Genomic DNA, 25,304 nt, shown 5'->3' on the forward strand with positions numbered 1-25,304 from the left:
ATGCCTTTTACCGGCTGCTGTAAAAGGGGCCTTGACGCGAGGCAAACCAGCGTGCTGACACCCTAAGGGCCCTAAGACCTGTTGCATCTTGTAAGTCCTTCGGTATTTCATTCCATAGAAAAGGTGCATAAAGTGAAAAGACTCGTATCCAAGTTTTTTGATTTCTTCCCATTCTTAGCAAAGGAACCCCATATGTGTTCTGTGAGCACTGTCTCATTGGTCTGAAGTATAAATCTGTAGCAGCACTGATAAGCAACCAGATTGTGTACTATTGTGACCAGAAGCAGCATTTTTGTTTTCTTTGCTGGATCAGTATATGGATGAATCTCATTTCCAAATGAGAGAATCAGGACACTACTGGTCAGTGGAGTAGCTAAGATGGAATGAAGACCTGGGCAAAAAATTTAAGACAGGCCCCTATAACACCATCTCTCTCAATGTCATTGGGACTGTGGGGGTGTCCCTTTCAAAACTCTAGTCAAGGCATGGGGGGGGGGGGGAGGTGGTGGTATGTGTGAAACTTGAGGGGTATCTGGGTGTGTAGGGTAGGGGAATACCTGGGGAATGTGTGCAGAGGTAGTTAAGTCAGTAGGAGTGTGTGGTGTGTGACTGCTGTAGGTGAGATATCTTAGGTGTAGGAATAGAGACACGTGCATGTTGGGAGCACAGTGGTGGTGTGATGTGTGGGAATTTTTTGCAGGTGAGGTGTGTGGTGGTATATGATGGAGGGTGTGGGTGTGTGCATGTAAGATATCAAGAAAGGGGTATTGGTTGTACTGTGAGGTTGTAGGCTGGGCTTCTAAGCTGGTGGCACATGGGGGAGGGGAAGAAGGGGTATCTGAGGTGGGTCTGAGGGACTGTATCAGGGTTATAGGAGTGGAGGTATCCTAGATGGGTTTGCAGGGAGCACAGGGGGCTGCAATAGGGAGTTTAGGAAACAGTGTTCCACCTCTTCCCTTATAATCTAAGACATGAGAGGAGATGACTGTAGCACACACTGCACTTACTCAAACAATGCTGCTGCCACACTGCCTCCCAATCTGTTTTCACCCAGGGCTGGCCCAAGTGTGTTTGACACCCTGGGTGAAAATTCAACCATGCACCTCTCCATTGGGAGAGAGGGGCTCAAGACCCCACCATCACCCTTTAGTTCAGCATTTCCCTTTCCCATCTCTACTCCCTCCTCCAGCCAGCATCTTCCCATCCCCTCTGTACTTACTTCCCCTCCCCATGGCAAGCATCTCCCCTTCCAGTCTTACTCCTGCCCCCCCCCAGCCAGAATCTCCCCATCCTTTCTGTACATCCCCTCTCTACGCTCCCCCTGGCCAGTATCTCCCTGTTCCCCCTCTACTCCACCCCCCCCCCCAGTGGCTAGCATCTCCCCCTTCCTTTTCTATTTCCCTCCCCTCTAGCGGTCAGCATCTTCCTTTCCTTTTAACCTCCCCCTTCCACCAGTTGGCAAACATCTCATCTCCTTTTTTCCTTTCCTGCTTCCAGGGGTGGACTGACAGTGATGTGGGCCCCTGGGCAGTAAAGATCTTTGGGTCCCCCCTGGACACTGCCCACCGCCATGCTGCCTGCTGTCCCCCCCCCCCCCCCACATTGCCATGCTGCTGCTGCCCTTCCCATACACTACAGCCCCCCCCCACACTGCTGCTGCTGCAGCTGCCGCCCCCCACCTCGCACACTATAGTTCCCTGAGACTCAGTGGACCCTTCCTGGTCTTACCTTGAAGGGCCCTGGTGATCTAGTGGCTTCTTCAGGGGCTGGAACGAACCCACTCTTTCCTGCCCATTACCACTATTCTGCTTGGTGCCACCGTGTTTTCAAAATGGATGCCGAGAGTTCCTGTAGTAGTCTAGTGGGTCTCGACAGTCTTGCGAGATTGCTGCAGGAAGTCTCAGCAGCCATTTTTAAAACACTGAAGTGCCTGGAAGAATAGTGGCAGTGAGCAGGAGTAGCCTAGTGGTTAGTGCAGTGGACTTTGATCCTGGGGAAATGAGTTTGATTCCCACTGCAGCTCCTTGTGACTCTGGGCAAGTCACAACCCTCCATTGCCCCTGGTACAAAATAAGTACCTGAATATATGTAAACCGTTTTGAATATAGTTGCAAAAACCTCAGAAAGGCAGTATATCAAGTCCCATTTCCCTTTCCCTATTTGAGATTCTAAATGGAATGTTGAGATTCTGTTGCTACTATTTGAGATTCTACATGGAATGTTGCTATTCCACTAGCAACATTCCATGTATAAGCCTGTCCTTGCAGATCAGCAACGCAGCCGCGCAGGCTTCTGTTTCTGTGAGTCTGACGTCCTGCACATACGTGCAGGATGTCAGACTCACAGAAACAGAAGCCTGCGCGGCCGCATTGCTGATCTGAAAGGGCAGGCGAGGAGTAGCCTAGTGGTTAGTGCAGTGGATTTTGATCCTGGGTAACTGAGTTCGATTCACACTACAGCTCCTTGTGACTCTGGGCAAGTCACAACCCTCCATTGCCCTTGGTACAAAATAAGTACCTGAATATATGTAAACCGCTTTGAATGTAGTTGCAAAACCCTCAGAAAGGCAGTATATCAAGTCCCATTTTATGTTTGTTACATTTGTACCCCACGCTTTCCCACTCATGGCAGGCTCAATGCGGCTTACATGGGGCAATGGAGGGTAAAGTGACTTGCCCAGAGTCACAAGGAGCTGCCTGTGCCAGGAATCGAACTCAGTTCCTCAGGACTAAAGTCCACCACCCTAACCACCATCCTAACCACTAGGCCACTCCTCCCTTTCCTGCCCCTGCAGAAGCTACTAGACCACCAGAGCCCTTCAAGGTGGGACTGGGGAGGGCCCACTGAGACTCAGAGGACTGTAGTGTGTGGCGGCAGCAGGGAGGGAGAGCCTCTGGGTCCTTGGGCACTGCTCAGTTGCCTGAATGGTCAGTCTGCCCCTGCCTGCTTCCAATGCCCCCTACCTCCTCCCATGCCAGCTTTGACTCCTTATAGAAGAGTGAGCACAGTGTGGGCCCTGTAAACAAAGGCCCTGCTGAAGCACTGCTGAGTCCCCCCCCCCCCCCTCCTGTGATAGACGGGGTTGGCAGAGAGGAGGAAGGGAATGGCAGGGGAAAGCTCTCATACGTGCAGAGCCACACTGTCACCTCAGTCTTCACCCTCCTCCATGTGGCTGGGCAGCAGATAAAATGATTTAGCATTTCATTTCAGGTTGTCGTGGGGCTGAAGTCTCATGGTATTTATTTATTTATTTGCTGCATTTGTATCCCACATTTTCCCACCTATTTGCAGGCTCAATGTGGCTTACATTATGCCGCACTGGTGATCACCATTAACGGAATGATAAATACAAAAGGTGTTACAATCAAGGTACATGAAAATATTGCATAGATTAGATATGATAATAAACATCGAATGAATTAGGAGGAATAGGTAAATGATTCATAACAGGTACATAAGAATAGAATAGGACATGATAGATAAGCAGGAGAACCACTGTGAAAAACCTTATGGGTTAGTGTACGAATTTTGAACTTGATCCTAAACTCAATAGGTAACCAGTGAAGATGTGGGAGAAGAGGTGATGTTTTCAGATAAAATGCAAAAGAAATAGAAGCAGTTTCTGTTGCTATGCCCAGGGGTTCTTCAAATCAGAGGGTTGTTTTTGAGCTGTGCGATCATGGCCAAGTGGTAGCCTAAGGTGAAGTGCTCAAGCACTCTATCCACTGCCCAGCCACATGGAGGGGAGTGAAGATCAAGATCAGGAGGTGGCATGGCAGCAGAACTGCAAGAGGTAACCACAGTGTTTGCTGTACTCACCTCCTCAGATTTTTTTTTTTTTATTTAACCTCCATCAGTCCAGCAGCAGGTGGCACCTACCAGTGGGCAGCACCAGTTTTTTTTTTTTTTTTTGTCAGGCTTGTTCAATGGTAACTATACCCTTGGTACTGGTGCAAAAAAAAAAAAGGTTTGAACATTTTTTAAATATAAAACCATGCCTAGTGTTCTGCAATTTTTCATCTTGCATCAAGTAGTGTTAGCTAGTCCAGCTGAAAGTCAAGAAATATGTTAATCCAATAAAAAAGCTTGAAGTTTGTTACTGTGCGAGCAGTTTTTCTAGAATGCTTCAGAACTTACGGACTGAGATAGAAGGAGAACAGGTCCTGAGAGAGCAATCCCTCATTCCACATGTTGTCAAAGACAGGAGTGGGTTGGTTAGAAGAGTGCTTGGGGTAAGCCAGACCAAGAATTCCATCATAGGGTACATGGTATAAAAACTGATCCTCAGTCTCACTCAGGCCAAAGACTTGGTTGGTGACCGTGACGCTTCCAACCTTACAAACACCACACAAAGGAGATGGTATATGAATTGGAATGAAATCTGAATCTGCCAATCAGATCAATAAGCTGAACATGCCTACAATACATTCCTATACCAAACATAATGCTTTTTATTGATACTTTTAGTTGCATCCATGATGTCTTTACTTTGCATTCAATGTTGCTGTGGCCCGAATATGTGCCACAGCATCGTTTCACATATTCGGGCCACAGCAACATTGACAGCGGTCTTTATGAAGTCTTTTTCCTCCATTTTTGAAAAGTAGTATAAATTAAGTATAAACTATAAAACATAAAGAAAAAATATAAAAAAGGAAAGCAAATGGATAAAATTGATACATATTTTTCCTGCAGTTTTCCAATAAGACACCAGTGTATATTTTTGAGTTTTTCTGTTTTTGATTGGTGTAATAGATTTTTTTCTTTTTATAGTGACTTTATATTTAGATTAATATTTTGTGGACATACACTTTCCTATCTTAGTTATAATTCCAAATGTCAATCCTTATATTAGCCTTGTCTGTCTGATTTTATCCAGTCTTATTGTAACCTATTTAATCACTTTTAAATTGAGGGTCCTGTTTACTATGCCACGCTAGTGTTTTTAGCATGCGCTAAATGCTAGTCGCCCATATATTCCTATGGGTGACTTAGCATTTAGCGCATGCTAAAAACGCTAATATGCCCATAGCGCTGCTTAGTAAACAGGGCCCTAAGTTTCAACAAGAAACAAAGAAAAAACAGCAAATAACATCATTCATAAATATAACAAAAATCACACTGTCCATACATCAAGCCCACATCTCAGAGAACCTGGAGTAGAAATAAAGGTTGTATACTGACCCATCATTACCCTAATTAAAAGCTAATCTAAATTTCAATGGTAAATCACATCCTATACTAATCAATTTCCTATCCTAATTCTAAGACATTCTTAATGTAGATGTAAATCCTAATCTAATACACTTGTTGTTTTCATTTTTTTTTTGTACCTGCACAACATCACGTCCCAGGACTGCAGTCATAGCACCAGTACCATAATGAACAGCGATCTTTTGATTGGTGGGCTGAAAGGTGGAGGACTGATTGGGATCAAACCTTCGATGTTTCACTATCAATAAAAAAGGTTTAGTTTTATGTATGTGGCTGACAAATTACATGTGTAGTCTTTATGTCTGATTTCTTTTTCTTGGACCAATATAAAAATTACTGAAAGAAGTTGTACTTGAGTTTCTAATATCATGTGGATCCCTTCTGTAGATGTTTGAATAGTGATCAGCCTAGGGGTGTTGTTAGGTTGAATAGTATTGGTGAAAGTGGAGAACCTTGGGGGACGCCGCAATTGTCTTTCCAAGGGGGAGAGATTGTGGAGTTCATCTTTGTTTGATAGGACCTGGTAGTCAGAAATCCATTGACCCATTCAAGCACCTTACCTCTGATGCCAATTTTATCAAGAATTCCTTGTAAGGTTTTGTGATCATTCGTGTCAAATGCGCTGGACATGTCGAACTGTAGTAGAAGGATGTTTTTCCCAATTGAGATTTAATTTTTGAGGTTCATTAGTAGTGTGATCAACACTGTTTCTGTGCTGTAATGAGGCCTGAAGCCTGATTGGGAGTTGTGTAATATTGAGAATTTATTTATATAGTCAACTAGCTGGTTGGCCATTATGCCTTCCATTACTTTGGTCATTAGAAATATGAATGCTACTGGCCTGCAGTTAGAGGTATCTTTGATTTCTTTCTTGACATCCTTTGGGATAGATGTGAGCAGTATGTTGTCCTTTTCTATTGGGAATCAACCTTCCCAGAACATAAAGTTGAGGTGAGAGGTAAGGTGGTCGATGAATCGGTCAGGGAGTGCTTTCAGAAGGTAATTGGGACATGTGTCCAGCATGCAGTGGACGGTGGAGAATTTTCTTACAGCTTGTGTTAATGTCTCATGAGCTGGGGGAAGGTGGTCCATGTTTTGTCCATTGGGGTGTCTTTGGGGAGGGGGTAGTCCATTTTGTCTATAACAATTTCTAGAGTGGTATCATCATGTCTTAGGCTCTTCCATAGATTGTGGATCTTCTCTTCGAAGTGTCTGGCCAGTTCGTTTACTGAAGGGGGTTCATCGTTCGTTATTGTTAGTGGTGTGGTATTAGACTATTTACCAGTTTGTATAATTTTTAAAGGTAATGCGATATGTAACAGGTAGCCAGTGTGCATCTTTGAGGTGAGACGTGACATGATTGAATTTCCTAATCTTAGTTATTAGTCAGATAGCTTTATTTTGTATAATCTGGAGACGGCGCATTTCTTTTGCTCTAATTTCCTGATAAAGGGAATTACAGTAATCCAATTGTGTTATGACCAAGGAGTGAACTAGGGTATTAAGTGCAGATGGGGATAACAAGGATTGTATGGAACAATCCTTGTGGATAGTAACTGGGTGGTATGTCTTGTGTGTGAGTGTGGGAGATGGGGGATATAATGAGGTGTAAGTGGTCATAGCAGTAAGGCTGCAGCCTTTTCCTGCGATTTGAGATAAGGCACCTGTTCAGGATGAAGATAAAAGAAATGGAGTCATGAAACACATGAGGATGTACCAGGTACTCATACTGGCCACTGCTGGAGACCAGATGCTGCGCTCAATAGGCCTTTGCTCTTATTATTAGATTGGTGAGGGGAACCATGCCAAAAATAAGTTGTAAACGCATCACAATTCAGCCAGCAGTGGTCACTCTCTTTAAACACTTACTGATGCCAGCTAAATTAGACAAAGAAATTCAGGACCAGGCCCTATCCGGGCACTGTCATTGAATATTTGGCTCTTGGGCATGCCCAGAGGCTACCTAGGTATAGCCACTATTCAGTGTTGTACTTCCACAGTTAACCGCAAATAGTTAGGACTGCATTTTATGTGGTCCAACATTCCCAGTGTTTTGATACCAGCACTGAATCCCTGCAATGCCTTGGAAAAGAGGCGGTTGAGGGGAGATAATGATTGAGGTCTACAAAATCCTGAGTGGTATAGAAGAAGTAGAAGTAAATCAATTTTTTACTCGTTCCAAAAGTCCAAAGACTAGGGGACACTCAAGGAAGTTACATGGAAATACTTTTAAAACAAATAGGAGGAAATATTTTTTCACTCAATGAATACTTAAGTTCTGGAACTCTTTGCCAGAGGCTGTAGCAACAGCGGTTAGCATATCTGGGTTTAGAAAAGATTTAGACAAATTCCTGGAGAAAAAGTCTATAGTCTGCTATTGAGACAGACATGGGAAGCAACTGCTTGCCCTGGGATTTGTAGTATGAATGTTGCTACTATGAGATTCTGCATGGAATCTTGTCACTCTTTAGGATTCCAGAATCTTGCTATTCTTTGGGGTTCTACTTGGAATGCTACTAATCTTTGAGATTCTGAATGGAATCACGATTTGGGTTTCTGCCAGGTGCTTGTGACCTGGCTTGGCCACTGTTTGGAAAACAGGATACTGGGCTAGATGGACCACTGGTCTGACCCAGTATGGCTATTCTTATGTTCTTATGTTCTTAAATTAATCGGAGTTTGTAGAAGCAACAAAGTACTACCCGAGAAGTTTGAGGATAGAAAGAAAACTCAGAGTCTAAGATAAACCCGAGAATATGAACTGTATCTTCTCGAGGGACCGGAATGCCTGAGAGAAGAATGGGTATGGGCAATTGTGGGGCAAATGCTCATGAGAAAAGAACAAATTTAGATTTTGACAGGTTTAACACCAGATGATTGGCATGGAGCCAATCTGTAATCACTATTAGCTTATAGTTCAGAGTAGTTACTTCTAGAGAGGAAAAAGAGTCCAAGGGGAAGCGAATTTGAATATCATCAGCATATACATACATTGTGAGTCCTAGAGTTTGTGCCAGGGTTATAAGAGGAGCAAGAAAGACCTTGAAAAGTGTTGGTGAAAGAAGGGATCATTGAAGGACCCACACTCCAGGATTAAATGCCTTGGATGTGGAATCATTAAAGGACACAGTGAATGTGCGATCGGTAAGAAATGAGGTAAACCAATCTAAGACTGTATTGGTGATTCCTATGGAGTGAAGATGACGTAATAGAATAGAGTGGTCAACCAGATCAAAAGTTGCTGAAAAATCTAATGACAGAAAATAGTTGTGACACCTAGCAGAGAAGTTTCTGTGCTATGGTGTTTTGGAGATAAAGTCAAGAAGCTGTTCATGTACCACAGCTTCCACAATTATGGATGTAAATGGAAGACTGGCAACTGGCCTATAATTGTGTTGATCAGCAGTAGAACCTGACAAGTCCTTGATCTTTGGGCAAATAGTAGCAAGTTTCTAGAAGACTGGGAAGAGCCCTAATGTTAGGCTTTTGACGATCATAGCATGGACAAATGGTCTTAAAGGATCTAAGGAGTTGGGATAGGGTCAGTAGGTGCAGTGGTTGTCCTCATAGAAGTGATCAAATGACTCAAATCAGCTCTAGAAAGTATATTAAAATGAATCACAAACTTCATCCATGTGCTCACTCAACAAAACCCATCTTTCTGCAATACTTAGAGCATGTACTCTTCAACTGATTCTGCTTTTCTGTTATCTACCATGTTCTAACTTTTTCCAAGGTCTCCTTTTCTATTTTAATTGTTTCCTCTCATGTCTTTATTGCTTCCTCTGAAGTGACTGCAGGAAGATGGGGAGAAAGACAGCATTCACATCCTTCTCACTTTTCTCGGTTCCCAAGGAATTCAACATTTTTTGCCTGTACATCCCTAGAATAGAGTTTTAAATTTAGCTTGTAGTGGTTATCTCAGAGAGAGTGATTACTTACAACAGGCTGAGTTGTGGCAGTAGGTGGATGGGACCCAGAGTTCTGTGGAGCCAGTATCAAATATCACAGTGAAATCTTGTGGTGGGGTCCCAATCTGAATCATTCCAAAGTAATCAATCTATCAATATGAAACAATCAGCCTTTGATGATTGTATGAATTATCTGACAAGCATCAATACGTACTATTTGTCTATAGAACTAAAAACATTTATTTTGCCAAATGTAAAACACAATAGAACTTAGTGAGACCGAGTTTCAGTAAAATTAGTGAATGTTCAACCAATAGGAGATTCCTGCCATCTGCCCATATTTTCTACAGAGGTGTAACATTTCCCACACTATAGGCTAGATATGGCGTCAAAAAAATCAGCGTTGAAAAAAGTGCTATTCTATAACCAAGCTTAAAGTTAGGTATGGTTTATAGAATCATGCATAAGCCCGGGTGTCGCGCCTAACTTTAGGAACAGCCATTTGCACCAACTGAAACATGGTGCAAATGTACGCACCTACATTAGGTGCGTATCTCCGTTATTTTATAACAACATGCATTAAATTTAGGAACGTCCTGTTATATGCATGACCTTCCCATTTCCACGTCCCCTTTTTGAGATCACGTGTAAACTTTAGGCATGGATCCTATGCCTACATTTCTGTGAATAAATGCTAATTTTTACTCTAATTAGTGCCCTGTAATTGCTCATTAAAAAGCCAATTATTGGTGCTAATTAGCTTCTTATTCAATTAAATTGCATGCACAAATTAGGCAACTTTTATAGAATTAGGGGGCATCTTCCAGATTCTATAAATGATGCCTTAAGTTAGGCACCCAGTTGCCCCCTAGTTCTTGAACAATGTCAGTTATGCAAATGACATAATTACACAGAAACACAGTAGATGATGGCAAATAAAGACCTGTACGGTCGATCCAGTCTGCCCAACAAGATAAACTCAGTATAAGGTATAAGTTTCCAACTAAATTACTGATATTGATTTTGGGTGAAAAGTTGGAAATTGAGGATCATTCCAGAGTACTAGAGATTATTCTGGACTCTAAACTCTCATTGATAAACAGATTGGTGCTTTAAGTGAAAGATTCCTTTTTAGACTTAGACAATTACAAGCAGGACGCCAGACTCACAGAAACAGAACGAAGCCTTGCACCGGAAGAAGAGGACCTCGGCTGGTGGGGGTTGGGGTCCCCTCGCCAGCAAAGGTAGGCGGCAGCGACGGCGGCGGTGGGGGAGAATTGGCGGCAGGGGGGTCCAGGGCCAAATCTACGGGGGCCCAGGCCCCCATGGCCCCACATAGCTACGCCACTGGTTTCTTTGGTCATACTACAGACTTCCAAGTACTCTCTCTATATACCATACATCTCCTAAATGTAATATAAGCTATAAACAATTCCACACCCCCTCCCCCCAGTTTACTAAGCTGCACCATTGGCTGCTGCTGGGCAATGCCGATACAGCCCATTCACAGTGAACGGTCTGTCTCGGCATTTGCACACCACCAACCACTAGTGTGGCTTAGTAAACAAGGGGATAAGTGTGACATCTCTGGGGCAGAGAAATATGTATTGTACTGGAATATAGTCTATCCTGAGTTTGAAAAGGCAAGAATTAAATTTAAAGTCTAAATCCAAATCAAAAATGTTTTATGAAATCTTTAACATTTTTTTAGGTGTACATTTAGTATTTATAACATATGGAGTGTAGCATTAACCAGCAATCTTTTATTTATTTATTTATCCTGATTGGCTTACTGTGTTTTATTGTTGTGTGATTGTCATTATTGTAATGTTTTATATATAGGCGTTTGGATTTGTGAATTATTAATCCTTAAAAAAATAAATAATTGATAAATATTGGAATCTTAATAGATTGTGATTCCTTTTAAAGGGGGGGGGGGGGGAGAAACAATGTTTCAGAATTCATACTTTTGAGACATCGGGGGCTCATTTTCAAAACAGAAAAATGTCCTAAAAGTGTCACAAAGCGGCAGATGGACCTCTTTTGCCAATTGATATTTTTGGAAACCCATTTTTAAGACAGTTTTCTATGTAGTTCATATGCAGTGAGTCCAAATCATAAAATGGCGTATTAGGGGTGGGATTTGGGCATTCCCAGATCTTGGACATTCTTCTGCCATAATAGAACAAAGCAAAAACGTCCAGGGCTAAAAGTTAGACATTTTAGTCTAGACCTGTTTCAATGACAACTAAGTCACAAAAAGGTGACCTAAATGACCCACCTGCTTATTTTCAAAAGAGAAGGGCGGCCATCTTCCGACACAAATCGGGAGATGGCCGGCCTTCTCCTAAGCCCGGCCAAATCGGTATAATCGAAAGCCGATTTTGGCCGGCTTCATCTGCTTTCCGTCCCAGGACCGGCCAAAGTTCAAGGGGGCGTGTTGGCAGTGTACCTAAGGCGGGACAGGGGCGTGGTTAAGAGATGACCGGCTTCAGCCGATAATGGAAAAAAGAAGGCCGGCTCTGACGAGCATTTGGCTGACTTTACTTGGTCCTTTTTTGCTCACGACCAAGCCTTCAAAAAGGTGCCCGAACTGACCAGATGACCACCGGAGGGAATCAGGGATCACCTCCCCTTACTCCCCCAGTGGTCACTAACCCCCTCCCACCCAAAAATAATTTAAAAGCATTTTTTTGCTAGCCTCTATGCCAGCCTCAAATGACATACCCAGCTCTATCACAGCACTATGCAGGTCCCTGGAGCAGTTTTAGTGGGTACTGCAGTGCACTTCAGGCAGGCGGACCCAGGCCCATCCCCCCCTACCTGTTACACTTATGGTGGTAAATGTGAGCCCTCCAAAACCCACCCGAAACCCACTGTACCCACATGTAGGTGCCTCCCTTCATCCCTAAGGGCTATGGTAGTGGTGTACAGTTGTGGGGAGTGGGTGTTGGGGGGGTTTGGGGGGCATCCAACGTAAGGGCGCTATGCACCTGGGATCAATTTGTGAAGTCCACTGTAGTGCCCCCTAGAGTGCCCGGTTGGTGTCTTGGCATGTGAGGATGACCAGTGCACTACAAATGCTGGCTCCTCCCATGACCAAATGGCTTGGATTTGGCCGGGTTTGAGATGGCTGCCATTAGTTTCCATTATTGGTGAAAAACAATGGCGGCGATCTCTAACGCCAGTGATCTCTAAGGGTGGCCCAAATGTTGAGATTTGGCCAGCCCCGACCGTATTATTGAAATGAAAGATGGCCGGCCATCTTGTTTCGATAATACGGTCGGGTAAGCCGCTTTATGGGGCCGTCATTAGAGATGGGCGGCCCCTTTTGATTATACCCCTCCCAATGAGCAGATGAGAGATGAAGGCATGACCCCCTCCCACCCCCCAAAGATGTGAATGAAACAGTACATACCAACCTCTATGACAGCTTCAGATATTATAGCCAGTCCTATTAGAGCAGTAAGCAGGTCCCTGCAGTAGCCTAGTGGCTGGTACAGTGCACTATAGAGAAGGGGACCCAGGCCTATATCCCACTTTACCTGCTACACTTGTGGTGGAAAGTGTGAACCCTCCAAAACCCATCAAAAACCTACTGTACCCACATATTGGTGACACCTGCAGACATAAGGGCTATTGTAATGGTGTAAGTTTGGTACAGTAGGTTTTTGGTAGGTTTTGGAGGGCTTACCATACAATATAAGGGCATAACTGTGAGATGTGTACCTGGGACCTTTTTTTTTTATGTACGTGGGACCTTTTATACTGCAGTGCCCTCTAGGGTACCCCGCTGCTCTGCTGGGATGTTTGTGTGGCCAAGCTACAAAGAATGCTGCCCCCCCTCCCCCCCCCCATACTTCCCAATGGCTTGTTTTAATGCATTTTCCCCTTGGACCTTTTTTTGTAATGGTCCAAAAAGGTAGGCACACTGAGCACAAAACATCTAGCAGATGGCCATTTTCAAAACAAAAAGAAAGACGTTTTCTGGCTTGAAAGTTGCTACGTTCATCGCCGATTTTTGGACGTTTTCAGCAAAACATCCAAAATCAGATTTAGGTGTCATATAAAAAATGCCCCTCCAGATATCTTAAGAGCCCTTTAAAAGGTATCACAGCCTAAAAAGACTCTAGTATTTTACAGGTCCACCACGGCTACCAGAAATCAAAAGTAACAATATATATGTTGACGATAATGCTACAGCTTAGAACAAGGTTTCTTGAAACCAGAAACCCTACAGCCAGTTGTTTTTTTCAAGATATTGATAAAGAATATGCATGAAATCTTTTTGTATGTTCTGGGTCTGTAATGTATGTAAGTCAATGTCATGCATATTCACTGTGGACATCCTGAAAATCCACTTGGCCATGGAGTCCCCAGGGCATGTTTGGATATAGGGTGTTAAAGCTTCCAAGGAAATAAGGGAATACAGTAGTGATCCTAGTTAATTGTATACATGACAAAATCTTTGGTAGCAGAATTCCTACATAACATAATTTGGCATGACCGATAGCTGCTATTCCTGGTCAGAACTGACTTCTATAGATCACAAGTTCATGTGGTTTATTTGCTTCAAGGAGAGATGTAAAGTGCCATAGGGATCCTTTGTGGCATTCTTGATTTTTATTTTGTGTTTGTTATACCTAGTTAAAAAGCAGCATGCATATTTTTTTTTATGTCAGTTTCTTGTTTTCTCCAGTATTCTGCTGCACATGACTCTAGGTGAGTTTGTGGACACTCAGAAGAAGGTTGAAATGGTGGGGGAAATAAATTTGTATTCAGTCTAAAAACTATCCGGGCAAAATTCCATCCCTGGTGGTCAGTGTTTTTTTAAATGCTGTCCACCGTGGACAGAATTAGTTCCAAATATTCAATGCCAGTTTATGTCAGGGCACTGGCATTGAAAATCCAGGGCAGAAAACACTTATGAATGCCATTAAAGACTGCAGCAAGAATTGTTTCAGTGATCTGACCCATCCTTCAAACCTGACTGGTGGGGGTATAAGGCCTTGGATTTCTCAGTAAACTCTGAAAGTTGCTGGAACACTTCTAGCTTTAGGTGAGGCAAAACAAACATTAAATGTTGTAAAGTAAAGATGTTCTAACAGTTTTGATGCACACACTAGGTTGGAGACAGGGCGATAATTAGCACAATCTGAAAAATCCAGACCTGAGCACAAGGGAGATGGGAGCACCAAAACTGTGCTCCATCCATTACCTCTCTGCCTCCTCTGCTTGGCCAGCATTTTCCTTTCCTTTTCCTATGTTCCACAAGGTATTCAGCACATTCTTTCCTATCCCTACACTCCCCTCACAACTGCATCTATCGTCCTCCTGAAAGCCTCACCAGAAGAACCGCCCTTCCTGAAGACCTCTTTTCCACCATGAAAAGTGTACATTCCCTTCACAAAGACTCCCAACTCCCCATAGCCCTGTCCTCGGGACCTACTTGAAGGATGCCCTCGAGGCCTAGGATAGGGTGGTTAGAAGCAATTCCCAGTCACTGCTGCCCGTGCTGGCTCTAAGTTCAAAATGGTGGCCTCGACATTTAGCAGTAGACTACCGGCAGAGGTTGCAGCCACCATTTTGAAACTAGAACATTAGCAACTGAGAAATACTGCTCACTCTACACTACCAGAGCTTCCAGGCCCAGGTGGACTACAGGGGGGTGGGGAGAGGACCTTGGGAAGGGGATTGATGCACTTGGGGACGGTCTTCAGGAAGTAGAGATTCTTCTATGGGGGGCTTTGGGGATGGGGATAGATATGTTTAAGTGGGAGCTTCAGGGAGATTTTAGGGTAGGGCTTCTGGAGTGGGATTGATGCTCAAGAGGGTTGGGGGTAGGGGTGCCTTGGTTGGCGAGTCTCACTGGGTACAATTATAGCTTGGTACAGCCCTTTCTTAAACCATATCTTGTATCCCTAAGAACTGATATGTTTTATCGACATCTTAAGAGATTATATACACCCTTCTGTTTTCTAGATTAGTATAGTTAGGCTTTAAAATTATTCTTTATGGAGGACTGCAGGCCAGTACTGCTACAGAGTTAATGCAGAGTGTGTTGTGCAGTCACATTTCTCAGAGGTACTTACATCTAAGTGGTTCACCAGTGGTACAATAGACTCTTCAGCATTAAAGTCCAGGCTGCTGCTGCTGGGCAGATTGTAGGGATGAGTCTTTAGGAATTCCTCTAATAAGCCATGCTCTTCCAGTCTCTGCCGCAGAGATTTTCCTCTCCTCAGAGGAACCCTTGAAAAGGAAGAGACCACAAAAGAGAGAGAGGGAAGTACACAGATAGAGAACAGCACAAATAGAGACATAGAGTTAGACAGGTTTTAAAACAGTTTTCTTTATTCTTTCAAAAATTCTAGATGTTTCAGAAAACAGCCTGAAGTTTGCAAGTGGACCTGGGAGTCACCTCGGAGAAAGCTGTGAAGATATGCAGATGGGATGCCAGATTTGTATCTTTATAACGGTATTTTGTTATATATTTGAATTTATCTCCTTGTTAACCATTCTGGACTCTGATTGGGGATAATGTTTATGTCTATTAAAACAATTTATTAAATCACCATTTCTGGGTACAGGTCACAGCAGTTTATAATAAAAATAAACAGTTAAAATAAGAGAATTCCATTTAGGATAGGAAAGAGTACGATCATACACTCAAATTAAAGGAAAGTGTTAAAACACCAGCCAAAACCCAAGGATGGATTAGACCTCAGGTCAACCAAATCTTACTGTTCTAGAACTCCAAAAGCAGACTAAAAGAAGTGGGATTTTAAACTAAACTTAGGAAACGAACGTTCTGAACTGGTGGGAGATGGCAAAATTTTCCAGAAGAATTGGGATAAGAAGGAAAAAAAGCTGAATTGCATGTTGACTCAAAACGGGCCAATTTAGGAGATGGAAGAACCAGCTGGTGAGTGTAGAGGGCTCACAATACATGGGCATACGTGCAAAGGATTGTTAGGGACAAACTGCAGAGATTTATGAGTAATACAGATAACCTTAAACCAAAGACGATATTTAATAAGTAACCAATAAAAGTGAGGTAACATGGTCATGTCTGTTAGCATTACATAAAAGGCTGAGTTTTGAAGAGTTTGGAGTTGACGCAGTTGAGAAGTAATACCACAGTAGACTGTATTGCAGTAATCAAGATGATATATGAAATATAAAACAGATTAGACTAGATTATATTAGATGTAAATGCTTACTCCTAGATTTCAAAATAAGTTCAATACTTTACGTACATAAGTGTGCATTTGCTGGGCAATTCTATAAATGGTGCCTAAAGTTAGACACTAATTAAGCGCCCAACATTTGGTTCAGAAATGACAAAACGGGACTGAAATGGCAGATTGCTATGCAGATACACTTACACGCTTGGTTATAGGATAGCACCTATGTGTGTTTGCGTGTAACTGAAAAGGGGATGTGGCCATGGCAGTGGCATGGGCAGGTCAGGGCATTCCAGAAAACTGCACACAATGTTATAGAATACCGCAGGTGCACACCCAATTTGCGCACCAGGATTTATACCTGGTTTCAGCTGGTGTAAGTCCTTGCACTCAAAGTTGAGTGCAGAGTTTGGCACCCAATGCTATTCCATGAAGTGCGCTCATCCCAGAGCACCCTTTATAGAATAGCACTGGGTACCATTTACTGAATCCAGCCCTCACCATGTAAACATTAGCACCTATGTTAAAAAATGTACCTCAAATGCATACTTTTATGTGGTATACATGTAGGTGTTCCTGCGGACAGAGAATGGCTGAAGTTGGGAAGGGAGTGGCCCAACCCAGTGTTTCTTTTTGTCTCCCTTCTCTATCATGGCATATGTAAAAGATGTCACTTACCAATGTTCGTGTTAAACAACACAGTCGGTCAGGAAGTCACCAATGTAAATGTTTAGGTCTTTTTACCACCTCTCCAAATCTCCATATATCAGTCATCCACAATTTGTAGAGATAAAAGACCAAGGCTATATGCTTATGAGAAAGTATTTTTATTCACTTACCAAGTATATTGATACAATTAATATTTTCTCATGGGAGGATAAAACTACTGCATAAATATGCTGGCTGTATCTATCGCTCCAACATACTGGACTGAAACAGCTATTTTTATACACTTTTGTTTAACAATGATTTACAAGCCTTCAGCCAGTTATCTTACACGGGATCATCTGGTCTTCTTTCAAACCTATCTGGTTTCTCTCACCTGCTAAACCACATTCCCATGTTTGTTTATGCTTCCTCCTTTCCCAGGCCTGTTTACCCGTAAGGATATCATATGAGATCATAAGTTCCTGGGCCTCATGATTTTTGACCTTTGCCCTTTGACTCTACTCCAGGGTGCATAACTGTGTTTATTATCTACACATATTTTTCTCCTTCTACTCTTTACTGTTTGATAAATTGGTGTTCGTTTCTGTTTCCTAATTTTTATTATAAACTGCCTTGTTTTGCTTTCAACAAAGGTGGTATGTATCAAATACAAATCTTATAAAATGCATGTATGAGTGCCTAACGTCAGATGGAGAAGTTATGGGACTCATTTTCAAAACTGAAAAACATCCAAAAAATGGCACAAAGTGGCAGATGGACAAGGCTTTTTGCCCAAACGGCCACGTTGCTATTTTCGAAACCCATTTATAAGATGTTTTTCTATGCCGTTCAGCTGCAGTACATCTAAATCACAAGGGGACATGTTGGGGGTGAGATTTGTGCAGTCTCAAAACTTGGATGTTTTTCTGTCATTATGGAACAAAGCCAAAATGTCCATCTAAAAGTTAGATGTTTTGTTCTAGACCTGTTTCAATCATGACTAAGTCACAAAAAGGTGCCCTAAATGACAAGATGACCACTGGAGGAAATAAGGCAGGCCTCCCCCCCCCCCAACTCCCCCAGTGAGATGTGTACCTGTGACCTTTTATATGAAGTCCACTGCAGCACCCCCTATGGTGTACCACTACTCGGCTGGGATGTCTGTGTGGCAGTCTACAAAGAATGCTGCCCCCCCCCCCCCCACCACCACCACCATACGTCCCAATGGCTTGTTTTCGTACATTTTTCCCTTTGACTTTTTTTTTCTCTGAAAATGATCACAAAAGTAAAAAGCACTGAGCACAAAATGTCTAGGAAATGGCATTTTCGAAACAAAAAAACTAGACGTTTTTTAGGTTCAAAAATGGCCATTGAATCACTTGATTTGGATGTTTTCAGCAAAATGTCCAAAACCAGATTTAGACATATCGAAAATGCCCCATTCACATCTGCCATGAAGGAGGTGCATCTTTCTGCAGGACCTTTTCATATCTTGCCTTTATAGAAAGGTGCAACACAGGCGCTAAATTCTTTTCCAGCCTAACTCCTGGACTCTATATATGGTGCCCAAATTAGCACGCGCAACTGAGATGCATGCATAAATTAACTGCTTAATGAGCTCAATGACATCAATAATTGGGTGCTAACAACCAATTATTTGTGTTAATTGGCACTCATTAATATTTTCACTTGCATTTGGCTGAGAACTAATGTATAAGGCAATGCACCTAACTCCCATAGAGTGTGACTGAAAAGGAGGTGTGGCCATGGGAGGAGCATGAGCATGTCAGGGGTGTTCCAAAAAATTTGCACAGATAGTTCAGGCACAATTTGGGGAGGCCTGACTCCAAGGATGTTGGGGCACATTTTGCACCGCCCACTGCTCTCCTCCCTTGCCGCAGCCCCACATACCTGGACTGGCGGGGGTCCCCAAGCCCCACTAGCAGAAGCCTTCCTTCAGCGATATTCACCACCGCGATGCCTGCCATGCTTATCTCCCCCCCCCCCCATGCATGCTTGGTTTTCATGAAATTGAGCATGCGCAAAGCCTCGTGCATGCTCAATTTCACTAAAATGCATGCGAGTGGGGGGAGGAAGCAGGGTAGTTATCACGGCAGCAAACATCACTGGAGGAAGGCTTCTACTGGTGAGGCATGGAAACCCCCACCAGCCAAACTTGGGGGCATAGTTACAGAATATTGGATGCTAGTATTTACAGCAGGTTTTAGCAGGCGTAAGTCTGGCACCCTAACCGGCTCATTTTTGAAGGAGATCGCCGGCCATCTTCCGACACAAATTGGGAGATGGCCGACGATCTCCTGAACCCGGCCAAATCGGTATAATCGAAAGCCGATTTTGGCCAGTGCCAACTGCTTTCCGTCGTGGAGCCGGCCAAGCTTCAAGGGGGCATGTCGGTAGGGTAGCGAAGGCGGGACGGGGGTGGGATGGGGGCGTTTTTTTAGATGGCTGGCTTCACCCGATAATGGATAAAAGAAAGCTGGCCTTGACAAGCATTTCGCCGGCTTCACTTGGTCCATTTTTTTTCAGGACCAAGCTTCAAAAAGGTGCCCCAACTGACCAAATGACCACCAGAGGGAATCGGGGATGACCTCCCCTTACTCCCCCAGTGGTCACCAACCCCCTCCCACCCAAAAAAAAATATATTTTTTGCCAGCCTCTATGTCAGCCTTAAATGTCATACCCAGCTCCCTGACAGCAGTATGCAGGTCCCTGGAGCAGTATTTAGTGGTTGCAGTGCACTTCAGGCAGGTGGACCCAGGCCCATCCCCCCCTACCTGTTACATTTGTGGTGGTAAATGTTAAGCCCTTCAAAACTCCCCAAAACCCACTGTACCCACATGTAGGTGCCCCCCTTTATCCCTAATGGCTATAGTAGTGGTGTACAGTTGTGGGGAGTGGGTTTTGGGGGGCTCAGCACACAAGGTAAGGGAGCTATGCACCTTGGAGCTATTTTTGAAGTCCACTGCAGTGCACCCTAGGGTGCCCGGTTGGTGTCCTGGCATGTGAGGGGGACCAGTGCACTACAAATGCTGGCTCCTCCCACGACCAAATGCCTTGGATTTGGCCGGGTTTGAGATTGCCGGCATTAGTTTCCATTATCAGCGAAAACCGATGCCAGCCATCTCAAACCCGGCCATCTCTGACATTTGGCCGGCCTGAACCGTATTATCGAAATGAATGATGGCCAGCCATCTTTTTCGATAATAAGGTTCGGGACTGCTCTTTGCGGCACCGTTCGATTATGCCCCTCTAAGTTAACCACTTAAATGCTATTCTGTTAAGGGCTATTTATAGAATAGCGTTTCACACCAATTTTTCCAGGATCTAATTTTGAGCGCCATTTACAGAATCTGGCCCCAAGCGCTCTGTTACAAAATGACTCTCTAAGGGGGTAATATTATAAGTGAACAGCATTTTATACACTTTACAGTTCTTTTATGATCCACAAGCTCTACAGCTTTACCTGGAAGAGCAAAAAAGAGCAGATATATAGGCTTCTGTGATTGAACTTGTTCAACTTTGATGTTAACCATTTTAACACCACCTTTGACTGGTAGAAACCAATCCTTTACAGTAAGAACATAAGTGTTGCCATGCTGGGACAGACTGAAGTCCTGTTTCCAACAGTGGTCAATCCAGGTTACAAGTACCTGGCAAGATCCTAAAACAGTAAAGTAGGTTTTATGCTGCTTATCCTAGAAATAAATAATGGATGTAGTGTATCTGGATTTCCAGAGAGCTTTTGACGGATTTCCTCATGGGAAACTCCTGAGAAAATTGGGAAGTCATGGGATATGAAGTAATGTTCTTCAGTGGATTGAGAATTGGTTATTGGACAGAAAACAAAGGGTAGGGTTTTTGTCCATTAGATTGTAAGCTCCTTTGAGCAGGGACTGTCCTTCTTTGTTAAACTGTACAGCGCTGCGTAACCCTAGTAGCGCTTTAGAAATGTTAAGTAGTAGTAGTACTTAGGAAATTCACCCAGCATATACTTGCATAAAAACAGGTGCTTGAAAAACCTGCTTTTATGTGATTATGCACAGGTATTCCCGGGGACAGAGTGGGGGCAAGATCAGCAGTGATTCCTTCCTGAGCATACACAAAGGTAGTGTAACTTCCTACAAGAGTTGTGGGATAGGCTGTTTTATAAATGCAATAGATGCAACAGATGTGCCTAGTCACCTTCACGGTCTGGGTGCTGTGTTTTCTGAGTGCCTATTTTTATGTACAAATGTTATGTACAATGCTATAAGCACCCACTTCAGTATATAGAAATGCTCTTGTCCACACTCAAACCTCTAACTGTACGTACATGATTTTACCCATTTCAAAACTATGGTGTTCATTTTGCATGTTTCCAGCATATCAGTTACCTGTATATTGTTTAAAATTGGTTTCATACATAGTTTTATAACACATGCATTAAACATTGCCTGGAATAGCTCATTTTTATGTAATCAAATTCATGCCAGTAATGAACTTATGCACCTAGGGCTCAATATTCAAAGCGACTGAGCTGGCTGCTGACTGGATAAATTGCTTGGTCAGTACTAGCCTTTAATATTCAGTGGCACTTAACCAGCTAAATGCCACTGAATATCACAGCTAATGCTGAAATAAAGTCAGTTATGTTGGGGGGTCTTCTGCGGGTGGAGTCAGCACTCAGCCACATAAATGCTGATATTCAGTCCTTAAGTGGCCAGGTTTATTGCATAAATGGGACTGCATAAAAGTCTGTCCTATTTTTATGCGGTAAACCATGGCCTGCTTAAGTGCTGAATATCGACTATGTCTTAACTGGCTTAAAAATAACCGGATATTCAAAGCAGTCGGCGGCCACTGACTGAATATTGGACTCCCAGGGGCCCTGATACTAAGCCGCCTAGGCGCCTATGCATACCCGGCTACTGTATGGCCTGTGCAGTAATTTCATTTTTGACGTGCATCCGCTATGCGCGCCAGAAATATATTTTATTTTTTGGCGCACAGTGAAAATTGGGTGGTAACTGTGACTTGACACGCATAGGCGATTACCGCACAGTTAACATGAGAGACCTTACTGCTATGTTAATGGCTGCCGGTAAGGTCTCAGACCCAATATGAACAGCGTGCCAATTTTTGGCAAAAAATTTAAAAGGCCTTTTTTTACAGGTGAACTGAAAAATGGATCTGTGTGCATCCGTAACACGCGCCTACACTACCGCAGTCCATTTTTCAGCAAACCTGAGTAAAAGGACACCTTAGTTTTTAACAGTACCATAACATTTCTTTGCCTAATATTTTTTGACAATTTCATAGGCTTTCTTTGACCACATGGTCTCCTTAATTCAAGACTTCCAAGCTTTCTTTAGAAGAAGGGTATCTCCATATGCTAGAACTTCTTCTGTCTCATTCTAAGAAAAGTTTACACACTTTACCTATACTAGTGAGGATGACTATGAATCTGGATAAACTTCCAAACTTTCTCTCTTTCAGGACTATCTTCATGCTTTTCACCCCAGTTCTCCCTTTACCTTCCCCAGAATTTTCTCTGTCCTACAATGGGAGAATGCTGTCTCCATCTTTATAACCCCTAGGGTACCCTCTGATTCGCATTAAAATGAGGGTGTCTTCACCCCAGAGCACCTTTTCTTTTCCCGGACAATTCGTTCATGTCCCTTAAAAAAACAGGAAATGTGCTAGAAAATGCATCTGAAGGTATTAATCTCAGGAGTCAACATTGCTTACTTCACCAGACACTCCGAAAGGGCCACAGACACCAGAAGAACCAGCCACTTCATGGTTCTTCCGTCTGACAGGAAAGTCCTGAATCTTAACTGGGAGAATAGAAAGTGGTGAGGTGAACCTTTATATAGCTCAGCTCACCTATCAACAACCTTCCCAGCTCCAGCAAAGTCATAGAGAGTTAAACAGAAGTGTTAAATTCTGAATCTTTTCCAGTGTTCTTGGGAAAAGGTTATACAGTAATAGTTTCATATCTACAACCATTAAAGAATGCCATTAGCATATTATCCTCCAAAGCTTTATTATTAATATCCTAACATTATAGCTCAGGTACTAAGTACAAACAGGGTGATATTCAGCCCAAGGCGGTCAGTGGTTTAAAAACTACTGACCTCCACAGGCCGTATTAGATCCAGATACTGAATGCCAGGTCATGTTCAGCTACCAGTATTAAAGATCTGGGTCTTTTGTGGACCCAGAGGTAAGGATACTACATATGTATACTTGATCTTGATTTGTCCTTACCATTTTCATGGCAGAGACCCTAGAAGTCTGCCTGGCACTGGCCTTGCTCTCCAACTTCTGAAATTTTTATTAGGATTTATTTATTTACTAGTAAAAAAGGCCCGTTTCTGACACAAATGAAACGGGCGCTAGCAAGGTTTTCCTCGGAGTGTGTATGTTTGGGAGAGTGTATGTGAGAGTGAGTGTTTGAGAGTCAGAGTGAAAGTGTGAGTCCAATCCATGCTCCTCTGTCACCTGGCCCCTCCATTCATCCCTATCCAGCAATTCCGCTGTCTCCCTGAGGCCTGCCCTGTAATCCATATGCATCCATGGCCATCTGTTCCCTCCATTCATCCCTATTCAGCAATTCCCCTCTCCCTGAGTCTTGCCCTTCCAATCCATGCCCATCCATGCTCCTTTGTCATCTGGCCCCTCCATTTTTCCCTATCCTGCATTTCCCCTCTCTGCCTGAGGCCTGTTCTGCAATCCATATCCATCCATGGCCATCTGTCCCCTCCATTCATCCCTATCCAGCAATTCCTCTCTCCCTGAGTCCTGCCCTTCCAATCCATGCTCCTCTGTCACCTGGCCCCTCCATTCATCCCTATCCAGCAATTCCCCTCTCTGCCTGAGGCCTGCCCTGCAATCCATATGCATCCATGGCCATCTGTGCCCTCCATTCATCCCTATCCAGCAATTCCCCTCTCCCTGAGTCCTGCCCTTCCAATCCATGCCCATCCATGCTCCTTTGTCATCTGGCCCCTCCATTTTTCCCTATCCTGCATTTCCCCTCTCTGCCTGAGGCCTGTTCTGCAATCCATATCCATCCATGGCCATCTGTCCCCTCCATTCATCCCTATCCAGCAATTCCTCTCTCCCTGAGTCCTGCCCTTCCAATCCATGCTCCTCTGTCACCTGGCCCCTCCATTCATCCCTATCCAGCAATTCCCCTCTCTGCCTGAGGCCTGCCCTGCAATCCATATGCATCCATGGCCATCTGTGCCCTCCATTCATCCCTATCCAGCAATTCCCCTCTCCCTGAGTCCTGCCCTTCCAATCCATGCCCATCCATGCTCATCTGTCACCTGGCCCCTCCATTTTTCCGTATCCAGCATTTCCCCTCTCTGCCTGAGGCCTGTCCTGCAATCCATATCCATCCATGGCCATCTGTCCCCTCCATTCATCCCTATCCAGCAATTCCCCTCTCCCTGAGTCCTGCCCTTCCAATCCATGCTCCTCTGTCACCTGGCCCCTCCATTCATCCCTATCCAGCAATTCCCCTCTCTGCCTGAGGCCTGCCCTGCAATCCATATGCATCCATGGCCATCTGTGCCCTCCATTCATCCCTATCCAGCAATTCCCCTCTCCCTGAGTCCTGCCCTTCCAATACATGCCCATCCATGCTCATCTGTCACCTGGCCCCTCCATTTTTCCGTATTCAGCATTTCCCCTCTCTGCCTGAGGCCTGTCCTGCAATCCATATCCATCCATGGCCATCTGTCCCCTCCATTCATCCCTATTCAGCAATTCCCCTCTCCCTGAGTCCTGCCCTTCCAATCCATGCTCCTCTGTCACCTGGCCCCTCCATTCATCCCTATCCAGCAATTCCCCTCTCTGCCTGAGGCCTGCCCTGCAATCCATATGCATCCATGGCCATCTGTGCCCTCCATTCATCCCTATCCAGCAATTCCCCTCTCCCTGAGTCCTGCCCTTCCAATCCATGCCCATCCATGCTCATCTGTCACCTGGCCCCTCCATTTCTCCCTATCCAGCATTTCCCCTCTCTGCCTGAGGCCTGTCCTGCAATCCATATCCATCCATGGCCATCTGTCCCCTCCATTCATCCCTATCCAGCAATTCCCGTCTCCCTGAGTCTTGCCCTTCGAATCCATGCCCATCCATGCTCATCTGTCACCTGGCCCCTCCATTTCTCCCTATCCAGCATTTCCCCTCTCTGCCTGAGGCCTGCCCTGCAATCCATATCCATCCATGGCCATCTGTCCCCTCCATTCATCCCTATCCAGCAATTCCCGTCTCCCTGAGTCTTGCCCTTCGAATCCATGCCCATCCATGCTCATCTGTCACCTGGCCCCTCCAT

At 44.1% G+C, this 25,304-nt stretch overlaps 1 protein-coding gene across 1 annotated transcript in view; it reads right to left on the bottom strand.

The window, feature by feature from the left end:
- Nucleotides 1-22,783, bottom strand: part of LOC115482491 (pepsin A-like) — a 32,628-nt gene extending 9,845 nt beyond the window's left edge. Inside the window, exons 1-5 of the mRNA XM_030222300.1 lie at nucleotides 22,706-22,783; nucleotides 15,218-15,374; nucleotides 9,157-9,274; nucleotides 5,334-5,452; nucleotides 4,138-4,334 (exon numbers count right to left, since the gene is read on the bottom strand). Of these exons, the coding sequence (XP_030078160.1) occupies nucleotides 4,138-4,334; nucleotides 5,334-5,452; nucleotides 9,157-9,274; nucleotides 15,218-15,374; nucleotides 22,706-22,758 (644 nt within the window). The 5' untranslated portion in view covers nucleotides 22,759-22,783. The remainder of the gene's footprint in view (nucleotides 1-4,137; nucleotides 4,335-5,333; nucleotides 5,453-9,156; nucleotides 9,275-15,217; nucleotides 15,375-22,705) is intronic.
- Nucleotides 22,784-25,304: the final 2,521 nt, after the last annotated feature.

The sequence above is a fragment of the Microcaecilia unicolor genome, chromosome 1 (genome assembly GCF_901765095.1).
Source record: "Microcaecilia unicolor chromosome 1, aMicUni1.1, whole genome shotgun sequence".
Classification (NCBI taxonomy): domain Eukaryota; kingdom Metazoa; phylum Chordata; class Amphibia; order Gymnophiona; family Siphonopidae; genus Microcaecilia; species Microcaecilia unicolor.